At 35.5% G+C, this 21,019-nt stretch overlaps 1 protein-coding gene across 1 annotated transcript in view; it reads right to left on the reverse strand.

Moving 5' to 3' along the window:
* CAPZA2 (capping actin protein of muscle Z-line subunit alpha 2) overlaps window positions 1–21,019 on the reverse strand; it is a 54,966-nt gene that overhangs the window by 17,182 nt on the left and 16,765 nt on the right. The window contains 3 exon segments of the mRNA NM_001168717.1: window positions 2,446–2,509; window positions 8,253–8,304; window positions 12,687–12,750. Coding sequence (NP_001162188.1) covers window positions 2,446–2,509; window positions 8,253–8,304; window positions 12,687–12,750 — 180 coding nt within the window.

The raw sequence follows: 21,019 nt of genomic DNA on the forward strand, positions 1-21,019 counted from the left end.
ATCATGCCACATTTTCTTCACCTAGTCTATCATCACTGATATTTAGATTGATTCCATGTCTTCGCTACTGTGAATAGTGCTGCAATGAATATATGCGAGCATGTTTCTTTATAACAGAATGATTTATAATCCTTTGGGTATATAACCAGTAATGGGATTGCTGGGTCAAACGGTAACTCCGTTTTTAGGTCTCTGAGGAATCGCTACACTGTCTTCCACAATAGTTGAATATACACTCCCACCAACAGTGTATACGCATTCCTTTTGTTTTGTAAGCTCACCAGCATCTGTTATTTTTTGACTTTCTAATAACAGCCATTCTGACTGGTTTGAAATGGTATCTCATTGTGGTTCTGACTTGCATTTTTCTAATTATCAGTGATGGTGATCTTTTTTTTTCATACGCTTGTTTGGCCTCAAGTATATCTGCTTTGGAAAAGTGTCTGTTCATATCCTTTGCCCACTTTTTAATGGGATTGTTTTTATCTTTTAAATGTAAGTTCTTTATAGATGCTGGATTTAAACCTTTGTCAGAGGCATAATTTGCAAAATTTGTCTCCCATTCTGTAGGTTGTCTGTTTACTCTGTTGACAGTATCCTTTGCTGTGCAGAAGCTCTTTAATTAGATCCCATGTGTTAGTTTTTGCTTTTGTAGCTCGAGAAGACCGTCACTATTTTCTTCATAATCCTATGCCTTTTTTTGATGAAGCGTATTCCTATAATTTTTACCATTATTTTAAATTGAATTCCCTGCCACACTCTGACCCCCACCATTTCTAGTTTCAGGTCCTTACTTGCTGTAATAAAGGACAACTAATGAGTTTTGTATCCTTACCTTAAATTCAGACTTCTCCCCAAATTCTTTTATTAGTTCTAATAGCTTTTTTTTTTTGGTTGGAAGTGATATTACTAGTGTCTCTTGGTATTCCTAAATATATAAATCATGTCACAAAGTAGTTTTCTTTTCCAAATTTTACAAGTTCTCAAGTTTTTGTCTTATTTGCTACCTCTCCATTTATGATAAATGATAACGCTGATAAGCAGGCATACCTAGCTAATTCACATTTTAACTAAAATTGTTTTAGTGTTTTACTTTATGACATTAACTATTAACTTTTGTTAAAGTCTTTCATATTTAAAAGGTTTTCTTCAATTCCCTATTTTACTAGAATTTTTGTTTTTAATGAGAAAATGGCTACTGAATTTCTCAAATCCCTTTTCACAATCTATTGATACATCATAAGATTTTTCTTTTTGATTTATTAATATGTAAGACCAATCTGTCTTATATTGACCCATTTTTGCATTTCTGTAAAAATTCTATTTAGTTTTGATATATTATTCTTTGGATATATTTCTAAATCCTATTCGTTAGTATCTTACTTAAAGTTTTAAAATCTATAGACCATGTGAAGTTAGTATACTGTTTACCTTTTTTATCTTTTTAGTTTTAAATATTTAATATTAAAATTATGCTAGGTTCATAAAGTGATTTTGGAGGCTATCTAACATTTTTAAAAGACACAGCAAATTTTCTTATAGCAATTTATGCCCAAAAATAATTGTTAATATAAGAGGTACAAAGATGTTTAATATAGCATTATTTATAGTAGTAAAGAAAAAGCAAAAAAACTCCAAATCTTCCCAGAGATAAAATAAAATTTGCAGATTAATACAATGACACTCTACATAGCTTTGTATATACACACACGTATCTATAAATAAGCTTAAAATTTCCCTTCAGTTACAAGTCACCTTCTAGCCTAGTCTTTGCTTGTCCCCGTAGCTATGACTACATATTATAGAATGAATAATGCCAAATAAAAGCTTTGACATGATTAGCCACTAAGAACTTTCTCTTATGTTCTTTCTTAACCACTTTCGCTTATGTTCTACCTACTAGTTCTTCTTCATAGTGTTTTACATAGGCTGTCCTTCATGCAAGCATGAAATGCATTCATACAATCACTATTTATTAGAAACTCTAAACCAAAAAAAAAAAAAAATGCTAGTGACCTTTTGTGGCTTTTCTTAGCTTAGCAAATCTAACTTGTATTTTGGAAAGAAGAGATTTAAAAATTACTAAATGCTAAATTACTCCCACGAAGAACTGTAGAATTCCACAGCAACCAAATTATGATATAAATCTACTAACATATATTCTAGACTTTGGATTAATATAGGATTTTCTTCTCAGAAAAAAATAAGAAAGTAAAATCTTAAATGAATTACATCTGAGTATTTCTAAAAGGGACTTTCTGCTAATAGTATTATTGGTATCAACAAAAGAAAGTAAAACTTCAATTACTTGCCCATAAGTGGTTATGATTAAAATATGAATAATTTTTTATCTTGAAGCATACCACTTCACAGCTCTTGCAGGATACCTTAACGGTTACAAACAAAACAAAGAATAGCTAGCTACTGTGTTTATATGAAACATACCTGATCTTCATAACCTTCAATTTTTACTGGAGTAAACTGGTCCAAGTTATACTGTGCAAATGCACTAAAAAGAAGAAAATGGCAGTTACTTAAAATTATATATTTAACGGTTTTTAAAAACAATGGTCAAAAAATTCACCCATCAATAAAGTCTCCTCCTATATTGCACACGGCAAAATAAACAAAATTGTAATTCTCCATTACTGAACTTATACTAACTACAAATATCGACATGGCTATTTTAAAAACTGAACAATGATGTCCAGCTTTCAATGTTTAGCAAAATAAAATTAAATCAGCAAATATAACTTGGCTTTTCATTCAAGACCCTGAAAATAAAGGTTACTGATAAGAGAGGCATCCAATTATTCAAGTATATATTTACTATACCAGGAAACAGACTAGGTGCTGTGAGAGTTGCAAAGAATACTTATATATTCTCTGATCAAGAGGCCTACAGGTGAATAAGAGATAATGGATAAACATAACCATAACACAAAGTATAAAGCATAGTAAGATAATTACCAATGAAGCACTGCAAAGAATGCTTTTTAGAAAAAAAAAAAGATTACCTTCTGTTGAGGCAACAGTGAGAAGAGAAGAGAATTGGGGTAATTTCTTAATAACTGTGATACTGAAAAACTGACTTGAAAAACTGGGTAGGCTCTGGTTTATGGAAATTGGAGGGATGAGCAGAAAAGAGTAGAGGGACCGTATGAGCACAACGCCTGAGAAAATAAGTTAGGTACAACATCACAGAAAGCACCAAGCTCAATGCCTGGCACGTAGCAGGTGTTCAGTTATATTTACTGAAATGAACTGAAAGGCTCTGAATGATGGAATAATTACTTTATTTGGGACACAGAGCAGAGTCACAGAAGCTTTTTGAGAAAGGAGAACACAGAAGTACTTCTAAAGAAGATTAATTTGGCAGCAGTGTATATATGATGAATTGGGCAGTGGAGCAACAAGAGCCAGAAAAAGCAGTTAGGCCGTTGCTAAGGTTAAAAACTGCAGAGTGTGAGCTAGGAAATGGTGACGAGATGGATCCAGGAATAAAGCTACTCTCTCTCTACTCTCATAGGAGTAAAGAATAATACATTACCATATATTTGTGTAGAAAAAATTCTCAAGAGTATAAAATATTATCTAAAATTTCTATTTTTAAATTAAATCTACAATCTGGGAAATCACTGTCACTTAACAGAAAGGATATTGAGAATTTCCAATCTCAGAAATATATCTCTAAACTTAATCTTCTTGGAAACTTTCCAGATTATTCAGGATGGCCAGGCATCCACTGAATTTTCAGGTATTAGCTCCTGAGTCTCCTTTAGAAAGGAAAGCTTGGTTAAACAAAGCATTATTGATGAGTTAAAAGGAGACTAGTAAATGTAAAAACAGCAAAGTAGAATTAAATCATTAGCTGTTAAATTCTTGATACTGCATGCTCAAAAAAGATGACAGTGAATACAGAAGTGTACGAGGGTCAGAAAGAAAAAAGAAGCTATGCACTTCTGATTTTCCTAATTCACGAAAACCGTAATTTTCCTAAGAATAAACTCAATACAGCCAAGGCATTATTAATCCTGAAATGATTTATCCAAAAGTATGTTTTAAACTAAGTCACTTAGCTAAAATTTTGGATTCATTTTCCAGTAAGGTCATATTTAAATAAGTTTAAACAGTAATTTGGGCCCAGGCTGGAATGAAAGCCTTTTATTGCCCAAACCGCCATCCACCTCTAACTTGGGAGGAGGGGATAGAGGAAGAATAGGAAATCTGAAAAGGAGATTAATTAAATGAAATAGGTTAAAATTTCATCTTAAAGGCTCAAAGTAAGTTAAATGGTGACATTACACAGTACAGTAGAAAAGGTACTCATCTAGGAGTGAAACTATCCAGATTTTGCTTCAACCCTATCATTAACCAGTACAGGCCACCTCACTTACTTTATAGATATAAAAACAGTAGTTTGGACCAGATAAATTCCAGTCTCTTCAGTTCCTAAAACTCACTTTATGCACCCACTCATCATTCATTCATCCACCCCTCCATCTATGCAAATACTGAGCTCATATTATAAGCTAAGCATTCTACTTGACACAGTAAAAACAATGTTCTCCCTGCTCTTGCAGAATTCTGTGGCCCAATCAATTTCTAAGTCACCTGTTAACTGTATTTAGATTTTTACACCCTTTCCATCAAGTTGTATCTTATACTTTTCTCCATGCTCTTCCCTCAGTTTAGCCATATCGTTTCTCTTACTGTTAAAATCCTGCTCATTTAAAACATCTCAGAAATCATCTTTAAATAGAAATTAAAAATTTCTTGCTTTGGGTTATAAAGGCCTTTCATATGCCTCTATTGTATTTCATTTCACTTGGTCTGATATTAAACATGTCTGACTCTCCATTGGAAAATCCCTAAGAGGCTTATTTATCTCATCATCACAGCGAAGTCTGGCAATGTCTGTTGAATAAGAAGCTATTTCTGGGTATTTCAAAGTGTTCTTGACTTGACAATACCAACTCTTCAGTATGTCTAATTTTACTCTGAAACATACTGGGTTGGTACCTTTTTGTAAAGATGTCCCATTACAACCACTCTAAAGAATAATTGTCATGTTTTCCCCCCTACAAAAAAGGTAAGGGGCAAAGAAAAAAAAAAGAGATAAAGCAATAAGGCAAAGGTGGAAGGAGGAAATGTAGATGTATGTGGGAAAGATGTATTTGTATAAAAGAAATTCAATATCAAAAAGTGCAAGTGAAAAAGAAACAGTCTATAGCTATACACTTACTCTAGTGAAACTGCCACTGGAAAACATTCTAAATGCTTTTATAATGTCTTCTGAGCTTTTGTTATGTAGTTTTGGATGGCCTCAATGATAGGTAACAAATTATTATCTTTTGAAGACAAAAGTAATTCAGAACTAAGTGGGGTGAAGAACAGGGTAACACTATTTTTGCTCAGAAATTATTTCACAGAGAGCACACTGAACCACAGTAACAGCATTCTAAAGTCAAGTCAGTGACTTACAGTATATATTCTGTACTTCACAGACACCCAGAGATGTCTACAACATGAACTTAAATGGATAGTTTTGAGAAACTGCATACTACTGAAGTTAATCAAACTCAGTATTTTTTTTTTTTTTTTTTTTTAACTAGTAGGCAAACATTTGCTGACATTACAACCACATGCAAAGAAAATCTGAAGTTTCTAGTAAAGGTTTTGATGAGTTTTTTCTTAGGGTCATACTATAAGCATCATATTTTATCACAATTACCGATGTCCTCAAATGCTCATTTGCTTAAAAGTTCAGAATATCATGCATTTCCTATTACAATGTACATGAAGTGTGGACCACAGCTGTTCCAGAAATTTGGTTTATAATAAAAGACAAATGTAGCTCATCTTCACATTTCTCTTGCAACAAATACAATTTATTTAAATTAAATCTAACAATCATTAACAGATCAATAATTCTTTGGACAAATAAAAGTCCCGTACTTTCACGTATCTTGAGTCAAATGTATAACTATTTCATGCTATTTATGAACAGTACTCTGACCAAGTTTCTCATTTTGACTTAAAAACAATCCACTAATTTTTGCACCAACATGAAACAACCCACAACTTATTTAACATAGAGAACGCAAAGGAAAAGCTTACTTTGAAAGTACTGTTCATAAACGCTGTATGTTTCTTTTGCATCCATAAAACTTTTGTCAACATGTTTTATACAATTATAAAGAAAATTAATATTACTTTGATAAAAAATTTCAATAAACTTTAAAATATTTAGGAGCAAGTGATCATTTACTCATAAATTGGTAACTAAAATCAAAAGGATAAACTACACTGATTCCTATGAAGCACTTTAATATAATTAACGGGTGGAAGCAACTCAAGTGTCCATTGGCAGATAAATGGACAAACAAAATGTGCTATACACATACAATGGAATATTATTCAGCCTAAAAAGGAAGGAAATTCTGACACAAGCTACAACATGGATAAACTTTGAAGACATTAAGCTAAGTAAAATAGGCCAGTCACAAAAGGCAAATACCGTACGATTCCACTCCTAAGAGGTACCTAAGTTGTCAAATTCATAGATAGTTGAATGGTGGTTGCCAGGGGTTTTCAAGTATCAGCTTGAAAAGATGAAAAAAGTTCTGAAAATGGATAGTGGCTATGATTACACAACAATGTAAATGTATTAAAGCCACTGATCTGTACACTTAACGGGTAAAATAGTATGTTTTATGTGTATTTTCCACAATTAAAAAACTGCTACAAATAACAGGAATTTTAATCACAAGCAAATGCAGATATGCCTACAAGTCTGTCGAACCTCTACCTTCATAAAGGCCATATTATTTATTTTTTAAAGACTTCAATTGTTCGAACAATAAAATGAGAGAAATTTTCACCATCAGTCAGATTTTTCTTTTTCTTTTTTTTTCTTTTTGAGATGGAGTCTCGCTCTGTCACCAGGTTGGACTGCAGTGGCACCACCTTGGCTCACTGCAACCTCTGCCTCCCAGGTTCAAGTGATTCTCCTGCCTCAGCCTCCCCGAGTAGCTGGGACTACAGGCATGTGCCACCGCGCCCAGCTAATTTTTGTATTTTTAGTAGAGATGGGATTTCACCATGTTGGTCAGGGTGGTCTCAATCTCTTGACCTCGTGATCCGCCTGCCTTGGCCTCCCAAAGTGCTAGGATTACAGGCGTGAGCCACCGTACCCAGCCATTAGTCAGGATTTTACATATTGGTTATTATACTAGGATGAAAAGTAGCTGACTGGATGGATACTAAACTTTCTTTGTAAGAAAGAATGCACTATTTCATCATTTTCAAATGAGTAGTAGAATCAGTAAGCCTAAAATAAGTCTCTAGACTTTATTTTGGGAGGAGAAGTAGGCAGAAAACCAATTATTTCTCTGAAATTGCAGGATAGCTGTGAAAAGTCATGGCTGGGGTCACTGGTTCAAAGATGATGTATTAAGATTTAGAATTGCCTACTTCCTTAAATCACTCAAAAATTCAGTGTGCATGTATGTGTCAGGTACTATGTTAGGCATTTATGAGTAAATAAACTCCCAACTTTAAAAGCTCTCAAAAGCTATTAGGGTCACACATAAAATAAAATGCAAAATCTACATAAAAATGGTAGCAACCACAATTTCAAAATAATTTTTTCCAACTTTGCAAATGTCAGAATATAGTATTAACTGAGGGTATAAGCCACGCTAGACACACAGTGAATAATCTCATGTCAAAGTTGTACCTCTAAGTCCTTCTGTGATGAAAAATATCTTTCTCCTAGCCTGCCTAGTAGATACATATAAAATCATACACATTTGAACTTGATGTGCAAATATCTATGTCAGAGATTAGTGCTTTAAAAACACTTTAAGGCCGGGTGTGGTGGCTCACTGAGCCTGTCATCCCAGATCTTTGGGAGGCCGAGGCGGGTGGATCACAAGGTCAGGAATTCGATATCAGCCTGGCCAATATGGTAAAACCCCGTCTCTACTAAAAATACAAAAATCAGCCAAGTGTGGTGGTGTGCACCTGTAGTCCCAGCTACTTGGGAGGCTGAGGCAGGAGAATTGCTTGAACCCAGGAGGCAGAGGTTGCAGTGAGCCGAGACCACACCACTGAACTCCAGCATGGGTGACGGAGTGAGACTCCATCTCAAAACAAAACAAAAACGCAAAAATACCCCACACACTTTAAAAACATCTCTCATTTTCCCATGTCATTTTAGTTAGGTTAGTATAATAAATACTACTTACTGGGCTGCTCCTTCCCTGAGAAGATTGTCATTATTAAGCAGTAACCGAACATCTGCAAAACAATTATTGTGTTATCTACATTATTATTTTTATATGTTTCAAGAATGTAATGAATGCAGATTATTTTGGTGATGTATTAACACCTCCCACCCCAAACACAAGCAAGATCAAAATATCACCCATGACCAAAATAACCAAACACACACCATAGTATTAAAAAAAAAAAAAAGAGGTTTTGGTTAGTAAATATGAAGGGGAATGAAATACAAATACATATTCCTTTACACCCTTAATAGTCAATGCAGGCAGACTACAATCCAAGCGTGTCCAATCCATGGCCTAAGACAGCTATGAATGCGATCCAACACAAATTCGTAAACTCTAAAACATCGTGGGATTTTTTTTTTAAAGCTCATCAGCTATTGTTAGTGTTAGTGTATTTCATGTGTAGCCCAAGACAATTCTTCGTCTTCCAATGTGTCCAGTAGATTGGACACCCCTGCTGTACGTAATATATCTCCAAGGAACTAAAGGGGAAATAAGCTACCCTGGAAATATGGTATGTTAAAGTCTGCAGAAAAGATTTAGGATTATTCTTATTTTTGAAGGTGACTTCAAAAATAATATTTTTATTGAAAAAAATCCAAGAACTTTGTAAAACATAAAAGAAAAAAAGTCACATACGGCTCTCACCAAAAAACCAAATTCTTTTCTAGTCTTAGTGTATTTTCTGTCATTATTTTTCCCAAGCACCTGGCTATTTCACTTATTTGCAATTATAAAGTAAATAATACAATATATCCTAATTTTTCACTAGATGAAAATAACACAAACAACCTAAATATCTTCCATTAAAAAACTGGTTAAATGTAAAAAGATTATAGTTCTTACATAGAGTGTGAAACTAGGCAGCCATGAAAAATAATATACACTTATATTTATCAATAAGGAAATACATTTGTGATATAATAGGCAGGAAGAGAAAAATTTAGTATGTATATTATCATATTTATGTATTGTTAAATATACTTGTTAGTTGAGAGATGTTTGAAGTAATTCATTTGAACAATGGGGAACTAGAAGGTAGAATTTTGTGTGATGTTTAGATTCTTTTTTGTACTTTGGAAAGTTTAGAATGACTATGAATCATTTTTACAATAAAGCCACTTCAAAAGAAAAAAACCCACTGCCTATTCACATACCTCACCTCTTTTCAGCAACAGGTCCTTATTTAAAAAACAATATCCTTTGCTAACCACTGAAATACTACTATTTAAATTTTGAAATAAACTGATTTTAAACAATGGATGCTTCTGCCTAAAAAACTATTTTAAAAAATGAGAAATTTATAATTAGTGTTATTTTTATCCTACAAAGTGGGAAGTTCTATTTGATAAATATGATTATTTTATTTTCAATAGTTTAAACACAATGAACAGCGATACTGCATGGATAGTATGCCTATTCCAGTTCCAAATGGGTAAATGATTGAAAAATAAGATTTATTTGATCAGTTAGCTCTACTTTGGAAAAAAATAATAAATTCATGCTTTTATCATAAGAAGAGTAGAAGAAATAAAGAGGATAATTTGAATAAAATATTTCTCTTAAAGAAGAAATCAGGCTGTGGCTCCAAGCCAGGCAACACATAAAGCACAAGGTGGAGGACAGGAGACTTAAGGAATATAGATTTCAGAGCCCTAGTCCAGATCCATGACTATGTGTTTGAGAATGAAGACCAGAGATCCATGTTTTAGTGATTCTAACAGAGTTAGCCTAGGAAGCAGCATTTGGGAACCATCTAACTGTTAAGGTTTTATTAACTTTGTAATTCTAAAATGTTGTGGCTGTTCTTGGAATCATTCTGACACTGTGGTTTTCAATAAAAATAGAAAATAATCATATTTATATGATATTTCCCTTCAAATAATTTAATTCTTTTCTAACTCTTTTTTTTTTTTTTAGATGGAGTCTCACTCTGTCACCCAGGCTGGAGTGCAGCGGCGCGATCTCAGCTCAATGCAACCTCCACCTCCTGGGTTTGAGCAATTCTCCTGTCTCAGCCTTCTGAGTAGCTAGGATTACAGGCATGCACCACCCACACCTGGCTAATTTTTTTTTTTTTTTTAAAGTAGAGACAGGGTTTCACCATGTTGGCCAGGCTGGTTTTGAACTCCTGACTTCAGGTGATCCACCGGGATTGGTCTCCCAAAGTGCTGGCATTATAGGCGTGAGCCACTGTGCCCGCTCTTTTATCCCTTTCATCTAACTCTTAAATATTCTTTCGGTTAAAATTTATTAGATAAATCCTATATCCCCACTTCTATTCCATAGCTTACTCTCTACCCAGGCCTATTTAATAGGCTCATATTGAATGCCCAAATTTACTACAACTCAACAGAGAATATATTAATTCAATGTCAATTTCAAATAGACTTAGGAAAGCAATTTCTAGGATGCATACGTTCTTTTAGGACTTTCCTGATTAAATATGCAGGGCATTTAACTCAAGGTAAGAAAAGTATGTAGAAAACTTCTCTTAAAATTCTATTTATTCTTGGCTCTGTGAATTGTACAGTTTGGAGGCTACTGACTTTAGTGCAGTCTCACCATTATCAATTTAAGTTACATGCCACTTTTTGACCCTAAGGAGGAAGAGACTATCTTCTTTAATCCCCCAATCATCAAATATATTAATTATATGTAGGTTACAGAGGTTGAATATTAAAAAAGAAGTTAAATCTTACAGGAAGTGAAAGTACTTCTGAATTCTCTCCAACTCCCCAGTTCACCACATAAGATTTTGTAGTTATATTAAACAGCAGATTTTAATTTCCAGATTTTTTTACAACATCAATTTTCCATTCTGCCTTCTAAGCACAGCTCAGTGGTTAAATTTTAAAATGCGTAAGAACTGCCATATGTAATTGTAAGCACTAAATCATGTATATTGTAGTTTGTGGATGACCTCAGGGACTTCTAGAATAATTTTAACTTTATACAACTTTTGCCTCACTTTCTGACTTTCAAAACTAATCTTTCCTGAGGTGAGATTCCATTATATCTTTTTTTTTTTTTTTGTAGAGATGGGGGTCTCACTATGTTGCCCAGGCTGGTTGCAAACACCTGGCCTCAAGCAATCCTCCTGCCTCAGCCTCCCAAAGTGTTGGGATTACAGAAGTAAGCCACAGTGCCCAGTCCTGTATCTTATACTAAGGAAAAAAATGATTAAACTTCTTAAAAAACATTTAACTAGTTTACTATGTAGAATGTTTAAAAAACAAACTCAAGAGCTCTGTGTAAATTCACTTTTAAGACATGGTAAAGTTCAAATATATATGAAGAAGAAACAACAACACATTTATAGATAGTACTTGAAAGTAATGTATTCTTCTAACAACATAAGAAGTTTTATAAAGAGATCACTACAGGCCATTTTTCTTTCAAGCATGTTGTTCTTACTGCTGAAGAGCAGCTACTGTTACAGTCTATAGCAACCAGGAGACTTTACAGCAGTTTAAATTTCAGATCTATGGGTGAATAATTATAAAAATGTCTGCCAGTGAAGTTTAAGGTAAGGCCTACTGTGAAGTGATTTACAAGACATAATTTAAATAACAAATTGTTTTTACATGTGCTGTCAGGGTCTATGCAGTATGAAAATGTTTTTTCCCTTTTTCTTTTGGCTGTTCATACTGATCTCATAGGATTTTCTTTAAAAGAAATACGAAAATTCTTCTCACAATTCCAAAAAATATATGGTCATGAGGAAACATCTGTTGTCTTTTTTTTTTTTTGAGATAGGGTCTCATTTTGCTGCCCAGGCTGGAGTACAATGGGTGTGATCTCGGCTCTCTGCAACCTCCTGGGCTCAAGTGATCCTCTCAACTGAGCCTCTCAAGTAGCTGGGACTACAGGTGCATGCCACCACACCTGGCTAATTTTTTTCTTTTTTTTGGTAGAGACAAGGTTTCATTATACTGTCCACGCTGGTCTCAAACTCCTGGTCTCAAGTGATCTGCCTGCCTCGTCTTCCCAAAGTGCTGGTATTATAGGAGTGAGTCACTGCACCTGGCTTGTTGTCTTTTTAAACTATTTAAGAGTTCTAGTGAAGAAATATCTACTACATGTGCTTATAGTTTTACTTAAATAAAACAATTTACCAAAAAGACTCTCCTTTCCCAGAATGAGGATATAGTCAGTGATATGAATAAAATTTATTTTAGTCTTTAAAAGGGTTAATTTGCTAACAGAATTATCATATATAAATATATTATATTCTAGCCATTACAAAATCCAGGCTAACATATTTTCATTGTAATTCAGAAAACAGATTTTTCTGCATACTCTCCTTAGCTTATTTTGATTATTTTGGTATTCTTTTAAAAAAAGAGCTTGATACATCAAGCCTAGTGTTACAAATCAAACACTCACCATTAAAAACCTCATTAAATTCTCCAGGAGGGGCATGAATGATGAATTTTGCTGCTATACGCACCTAAAATAGAAAGAAAGATATAAATGTTCCATATCATAGGTTTCCGCTAAAATAAGCACAAAACATGCAAAACTATACTATTTCAAAGTTCTACTGAAAATGGCTTAAGATTTTAAATACAGTGACACTTCTTCACTCAGTCACCTTAAGATCACTACTGTTTGAATAATATCACAACACACAGACTGAATGCAGATAAAATATACAATACAGTTAAAGATTCAAAGCTGCCTACAGATAAACAATTTCTTATTTTATTTAACTTTAATTTTTTATTTTTTGAGATGGAGTCTCACTCTGTTACCCAGGCTGGAGTGCAGTGGCATAATCTCAGCTCACTGCAACTTCCGCCTCCTGGGTTCAAGTGATACTCCTGCATTAGCCTCCCAAGTAGCTGGGGCTACAGGCATGTGCTACCATGCCCAGCTAATTTTTTGTATTTTTAGTAGAGATGAGGTTTCATCATGTTGGCCACGCTGGTCTTGAACTCCTGACCTCAAATAATCCGCCTGCCTCAGTCTCCCAAAGTGCTGGGATTACAGGCATGAGCCACCACATCTGGCCTATTTTATTTCATTTTTTGGAGGCAGGATCTTGCTCTGTCACCAGGCTGGAGTGCAGTGGCGTGATCTTGGCTCACTGCAACCACTGCCTCCTGGGCTCAAGCCATCCTCCCGCCTCTGCCTCCCAAGCAGCTGGGAGTACAGGCATATGCCACCACACCTGGATAATTTTTTGTATTTTTGATACAGAAGGGATCTCACTATGTTACTGAGGCTGATCTTGAACTCCTGAGCTCAAAGGATCCTCCCATCTCGGCCTCCCAAAGTGTTGGGTTTACAGGCGTGAGCCACTACGCCTGGCCAACAATATCTTATAAGCAATTTTATTTCTTCTTAACTAAAGTGAAAAAAATCAATCACAAAATTTTCTATGTGTGAAGACGATGCATTTAGGTATAAATAAAATGAAGAACAATGATATACATATTCGACTAAAAAGTCACAAATTAGTAATATATGTAGGAAAAAAGGAGAGAGGAAAAGTCTAAGTTCAAAAGGTTTAACAGGAGACCTGACTAGATCTTAGGAAATCTTAGTTCAAAGACAAGTAGGAGATTAAATATCAACAGGTGTGCTAACAGGCGTATTTTAAGAGAATAAAGCCTATTTTGATAAAGAGATTAATCACTAATGAAAATGTATCTGAGAGAGTAGATGATGTGCCTAACATAATAGTTTAGTGAAAGCACCTTAAGTATGTATAGGAGCCATCCAATCACACTACATGGTACCTCTGAATAAGCTGAGGTAGTGTCCCTGAAAGTGTAGTCCTTAGGCAAGCCGCCTCAGCAGCACCTTGTCAAAAATGCAAATTCATTGGCCCCAGACCAACTAACCGAATCAGAATCTCCAGAGACAGGTCCTGGGAAACACCATTTAAACATTTCCAGATGATTTTTATGCACATTCAAGTATTCACTGTATGAAGGGACCATCCTTGGCAAAAACAAGCCTTGATTTATTTTTATATCTACCACTTTGATAGCACTATCATTGCTTTGATGTAGAAACTAAAAATAATGGAAAGAAAAGGAAATGGCTGTGTATGTTTGTATATGTGTTATGTGTGCATGTATATGTGTCTAAGTACAGATAGAGTTTTCAGAGGAGAGAAACATGGAAAAAAGGTATAGATGGCTAGAATGAAGATGTTCCTAGTTAGAGGTCACGTGTATGACAAGGCCTTCAAAAGGTCAGAAAACGTCTATTTAAGACAAAGGGAATTTTTGTAGCTTTGAACTTGGAAGCAGCATTTTGTAATTAATAGAACTTTAGGTTCTGGAATCAGACGGAACTTCCTCTGTTTAGTTACCTCACCTAAAAAGTGCCTATAAAATAGTAACTAGCTCATAGAATTTTTGGGAAGAGTAAATGATCTCAAGTACTTGGTAAGCCCTAATTTAAATACCAATTTTTGTTATCACCTTATCATCTTTTTGTTATCTATCTGGTATCTGACAACAATCATAGATTCTGCTTCAAACTTCTTAGTGTTCCAAACTACTGCTGACTGATAACTTCAGGGTGGGGCTGGTCACTGAAAGATGAGGCAAGATTAGAGGGCTGGGACTTCTGACCCACCTCCTAACCTCCACTCCAGGGAGGGGAGAAGGGCTGAAGGTTATGTTTATTATCAATCGTCAGTGGTTTAATCAATCATGCCTACGTAATAAAGCCTCCATAAAAACCCATAAAGAGGGTTTGGAGAGCTTCGGAAGAGCTGAACACAGGGAGGCTTCTGGAGGGTAGGGTGCTTGGGGAGAGCATGGAAGCTCTGCTCCCCTCCGCCATACCTCACCCTATGCATCTCTGCATCTGTATCCTTTACAATAAACTGGTAAAAGTAAGTAAGCATTTCCCAGAGTTCTGTGGGCCACTTTAGCAAATTATTGAACCCGAAAAGGAGGCCGTGAGAATCTGGATCTATAGATGGTTGGTCAGAAGTTCCAAATGCCTGGACTTGCGACTGGTGTCTGAAGTGGGGGAAGGAGCAACCTTGGGGACCGAGCCCTCCACCTGTGGGATCTATCTCCAGGCAGCTCCAGGTAGATGGTATTGGAGTTAAGTTAGATGACACCCAGCCGGTGTGCACTGTAAAACTGATTGCTTGATTTTTGGTGGGGGACTCCCACCTCTCCCCACCAAACACTGGGTCACAGAAGTCTTCTGTGTTGACTGTTGGGCTGAGTGGGAGAATAGAAAAAAAAAGGTGTTTTGTCCACACACAGACATGATACCAAAACCATGATCCATTAAAAAAACAAAACAAAACAAAACAAAACAAAAACTGGTAAGCTGGACTTAATAAAAATGTAAAACCTGCTCTGTGGAAGACTTCTGTTAAGAAAGAAAAGACAAGTTTACAAAGTGGAGAAAATATCATCAAATTGCATACTCAACAAAGGATTTTTATTCAGAATATATAAAGTACCCTCAAGACTCCAACAGCAAGAAAACAGTAAGCAAAGGACTTGACACTTCGCCACCAAAGAGGATATATGACAGGTAAGTACACAAAAAGATGCTTAATATCATTAGTCAGTAGAGAAATGAATATTGAAATCACGAAATACTACTACATACCTAATAGTATGACTAAAATAAAAAGGACATAACACCCAGTGCTGGTGAGGATGCAGAACAACTGGAACGCTCATACATTTCTGTGGAAATGCAAAATCATTCAACCAATATGGAAAACAGTTTGGTCATTTCTTATAAAATTAAGCAAGCACACACCACAGGACACAGCAATCCTACTCCTAGGTATCTACCCTTTAGAAATGCAAACTTATGTTCATATAAAAACTTATTCACAATTGCTCAAAATTGGAAACAATCTACCACCCAAATGTCCATAAATGGGTGAACAAACAAATAAACAGTGCTACATTTACACAATGAAATATTACTCAGCAATAAAAAGGAACAAACCATTAATGTATGTGACAACTGGAATGAACCTCAAAAGCATTATGTTGAATAAAATAAGCCAATCTCAAAAGGTTACATAGTAACTCTACAGTATTCCCTATAAATGACATTCTCAAATAAACAATATTAGAACAATGAAGAAAAGATGGATGGTTGCTAGAGGCTGAGGGGTGGGGAAGGGGAAGAGTGTGACTACAAACAGAGAAATGAGAGGGGGAAAAGAAACGGAGTTCTGGGGTTGATGGAACTGTACTAGTATATATCTAGATTGTCATAGTTACATTGATCTATACATGTGCTAAAAGTCATCAAATAAGAGTACTTACTATATACTAATTGAAAAAATAAAATTTTTTATGTGTTTTCAAAACACATTGCTTCTAAAACATTTAAGAGTACTATTAAAAGGTAAAACATACATAACAATTTTAAAAAGGCAAAGATAGAGTAGGGCATAGGCCACTGTGCATGCCAAACATACACGGAAGCCTATTATGATTATGTAAACATCTTCATTTTCTTATCCCCTTTCTGCCCCTATCCCCTTCCTATTGAGATAAGGAGTTGTTAGGAAGTATTTAAACTGAAGTCTTTTGATCACTACCACAGGCAATAAATTAAAAATGTGATAACAAAACACTTTTAGAATTTTGAGGTAATTATTAACACTCCTAATGACTTATACAAACACTACCTATAAAACTGGCTAAATTAAATTCCTGATAGCAAGCAGTATACATATAGTATATTTAGTAATGCATTTAACTAGTTGAGATTTAAAAATTTTAGTTGTTTCCAAAAAAGGCAATATACCATTTAGAATTTTAGTCAGCTCTATTTTGGGTTTTCACCAAGAAAGCAAAAATGATCTGTACTGCATTTTTATTCTATGAACTTATTTGCCCTTGCGGTTGCACTAAATGTACACAGTAATCAAAAGGTATTACTTCTCTTCCACAACATCCAAAGGGAATGGTGGGTCAAAAGTACCACTAAGGGTTGGGAGGTCAAGGGAGCAGACTAGCTGAGAACCCCAAACACAATGTGGATTAAACCAGCCGTGCCTGAAATACTTTAATCTGGTTCTTTCTGAATTTCAAAAGGTTAAGAATCTGACCTTTGGATTTCTCAGGCCCCAGACAAAAGAAAGTGTGTCTCTCAAAGCAAAAGTTTGACTGTCTTCCTAAGAAGGTATCGTTCAATCATCCAGGTATTTTTTATCCACTGCTACAGACTCAACATTCCTCCTTGCTGATTTTAATTTTAAAAATTATTTATTCTAGCTCATTTCTAAATGCAAAAAAGAAAAAAAAATCATACAAGTTAAAAAGAGATCCCAAGAGTAGAATTTCTGAAAATAATTACAAACGTATTTCCTTAAAGTTTAACAAACATGAAGGGTAAGTAAATACATTCCATTTGCCCTTGGGAATTATAGCTTTTAAAAAAGAGTCTAGTGAATTATTAGATACATTTCTAAGCCCACTGCTAAATCTTTTTTTTCCTAATCCACCATCTTCCTCCACATGTTATTCTTCAAAGTCAATTCTGGACAAACTGGAGTCAAAATCATGAAAGAGTTATTACTTTTATTGCATTTCTAATCTAATTCAGGATTTTGGGGGCATAGTTTTGTTGGGGACCAGGGGCTACAGGTGGGAAATTAACCATATTCCTCCATGATAAAGTCCCTGGCAGCAGATAGGCATACCTCACAACAATCACATCAAGAAGTATAGAGTAGTTTTGAAAAGTTAACCCATAGAGCTTCAAGTATAACCTGAGTTAAATCCTGAAATTATATTTTTTTCTTTCTCTTGATTCCAAACATTATGTGGTATAAAATATACACGTAGGTAACAAATATAACATAAAAAAATGTTCCATTCTACTGCGTTTCTTGTAGAAGAGCACACATCACTAGTCACTATAAAGCTACCTATACAGAAGATAAAAGTGGTGTGTTCAAAAAATATCCAAAATACATGTGAGCCCTGAGGAAAAAAAAAACAATTTCTGACCATCAACTGTCTGAGACAATACAAAAGTAATACTGTCAAACATTATTTTTTCATATTTTGTTTTTCTTACGAGTTTATTTTGTAAAAAAAAAAAAAATAATAATTCTTCAAGCAACCCATTACATAATAACGTCAGTAACAAATGGTAACCCACAGAATAAAACAAGAATCTATGAGTCCATACTGGCATAAAGAAATAAACTAATGAATGGGGGAAAATGAAAAGCCCTTCATCGTAGAATTCCAATTAATAAATGTAAAAGGAGGGACTGAATTAGAAAATCACCTTGGGTGACCACCACAGTAATTCTTGCAAGCAAAAATCATCAAGGAAGGCTAAAGTTGGTGGGCAGAAAAATAAAACAACAGGATATTTACATGGTTTGTAAGTATCTTTCCAGGTGACACTTAATTACTAAAGAATAGTAATTTTACACTGAGGAAACCTGCCATACACCACCTTTATCAAATGACCAAAGTTATCAACAGTAATAAGAAAAACGGAAAAACTGACATCGTGTGCTCCCTGAGAGTACATACTGAGAACACACCACTTCTGTGACACTCTTGCTAAAAATTCACAGGCTGAATCTAATTATCAGGAAACAAATAAACTAAACTTGAGGGACGGTCTACAAAATAACAAGTCTGTACTCTTCAAAAGAGTTAGGGTCATGAAAAATAAACAATGCTGAGAAACTGTTCCAAATTAAGCAAGACCAGAGACATTACAACAAAATTCAGTGTGATTCTGGTTTAGATCCTGAACCCGGGGGGTGGAGGGGAAGGTGCATTAGTGATGTAATCTGTTTTTTTTTTTTTTTTTTTGAGACGGAGTCTCGCTCTGTCGCCCAGGCTGGAGTGCAGTGGTATGAGCTCAGCTCACTGCAAGCTCCGCCTCCTGGGTTCATGCCATTCTCCTGCTTCAGCCTCCGGAGTAGCTGGGACTACAGGCGCCCGCCACCATGCTCATCTAATTTTTTGTATTTTTAGTAGAGACTGGGTTTCACCGTGTTAGCCAGGATAGTCTCGATCTCCTGACCTCGTGATGTGCCCACCTCGGCCTCCCAAAGTGTTGGGATTACAGGCGTGAGCCACTGCGTCCGGCCTGATAATTGTACTGTAGTTTTGTAAGAGAATGCCCTTAATACAGTCAAGTATTTAAAGACTGGGGGAAAAAATTCCTTCTCTACACTGAGGCTGGGTGGTTTCTCCTATATTTTTTCTAACTTTAAAGTTCAGCTCTTTGTACTTAGTCCTTCAATCTGCCCAGGATTGATTTTTGTGCCTTATGTGTGATGGGGCTCTATTTCTTTTTTATTACACTGTTATATGGATAAATAAAACATTCCAGTACTATTTGCTAAAGTATATTTCTTTTCCTCACTGGACCAAAAAAAAAAAAAGATCTTACATATTTAGTCCTATTTAAACAATATAAATTATTTGTCAGAGATATTAAAAAAACACATCTTATAGTTTAGTAAATTCCAACAACCCTTCTGATAAGTATCCAAAGAAGTTAGCAGTCATCATTCAAGTAGTAATTGTAAGAATGTGACTCCCTCAAGAAAGTCCTAAATATTCAATAATATTAGCAGGCAGCAAGAAGTGATGCTATTCTAGAGTTTAATAGAGGCTTTGGTTAACACTACAAAAATATCAATGTAAGTAATGTGAAAGCAAATTAATTTTCTAATCCTCCTCACCAACTGATGGCCAGTGTGGTGGCTCACGCCTGTAATTCCAGCACTCTGGGAGGCCAAGGTGGGCAGATCGCCTGAACTCAAGGGTTGGAGACCAGCCTGGTCAACAGGGAGAAACCCTGTTTCTACTGAAAATACAAAAATTAGCCTGGTGTGGTACTGGGCACCTGTAATCCCAGCTACTCGTGAGGCTGAGGCAGGAGAATCGCTTGAACCTGGGAGGATCCAGTGAGCCGAGATCACACTGCACTCCAGCCTGGGCGACGGAGCAAGACTGTCTCAAAAAAAAAAAAAAAAAAAAGGGCGGGGTACAGTGGCTCACGCCTGTAATCCCAGCACTTTGGGAGGCCAAGGCAAGTGGATCACCTGAGGTCAGGAGTTCAAGACCAGCCTGGCCAACATGGTGAAACCCCATCTCTACTAAAATACAAAAATCAGCTGGGCACGGTGGCAGGTGCCTGTAATCCCAGCTACTCGGGAGGCTGAGGCAGGAGAACTGCTTGAACCCGGGAGGCAGAGGCTGCAGTGAGCTGAGATCGTGCTATTGCACTCCAGCCTGGGCAACATAGTGAGACTCCCTCTCAAAAAAAAAAAAAAAAATTCTAGTAGGCATTGCTGCAGTTCACAGTGAGCCATCATCCCCTTAAAATCAAGTTAAATAATTTTGGATTAAATAGAGGATTCTAATTACTTGAGTTCTGATTAATCAAAATCTAATCATATCTACTGTTGTTTGTTTACAGTTATTTGAACCAACTCATGATTTTGGAAACTCAAAAATAAACTGCTCTAGTTTAGACTTTATAATAAAGCAAGACAAATGAGTACTTTTTTGATATGTCATCTATGGTTAAATGTATTTACCTTAATTTACTTTTAAAAAATTGGCCAACTTTCCAGGCCCTCTGCTTTCAAAATCCTCAAAGTTTAGCACTGATTTAGTTTGGGAAGGGGAAAAAAAAAAAAAAAATCAGAGCGGGAGAAACTGCCTATATACTGCCATATCTGAGTGCTTCAAATGGTACCTGGCAAATAGCAGACCCTC

The sequence above is a fragment of the Papio anubis genome, chromosome 4 (assembly GCF_008728515.1).
Source record: "Papio anubis isolate 15944 chromosome 4, Panubis1.0, whole genome shotgun sequence".
In the NCBI taxonomy this organism is placed as follows: domain Eukaryota; kingdom Metazoa; phylum Chordata; class Mammalia; order Primates; family Cercopithecidae; genus Papio; species Papio anubis.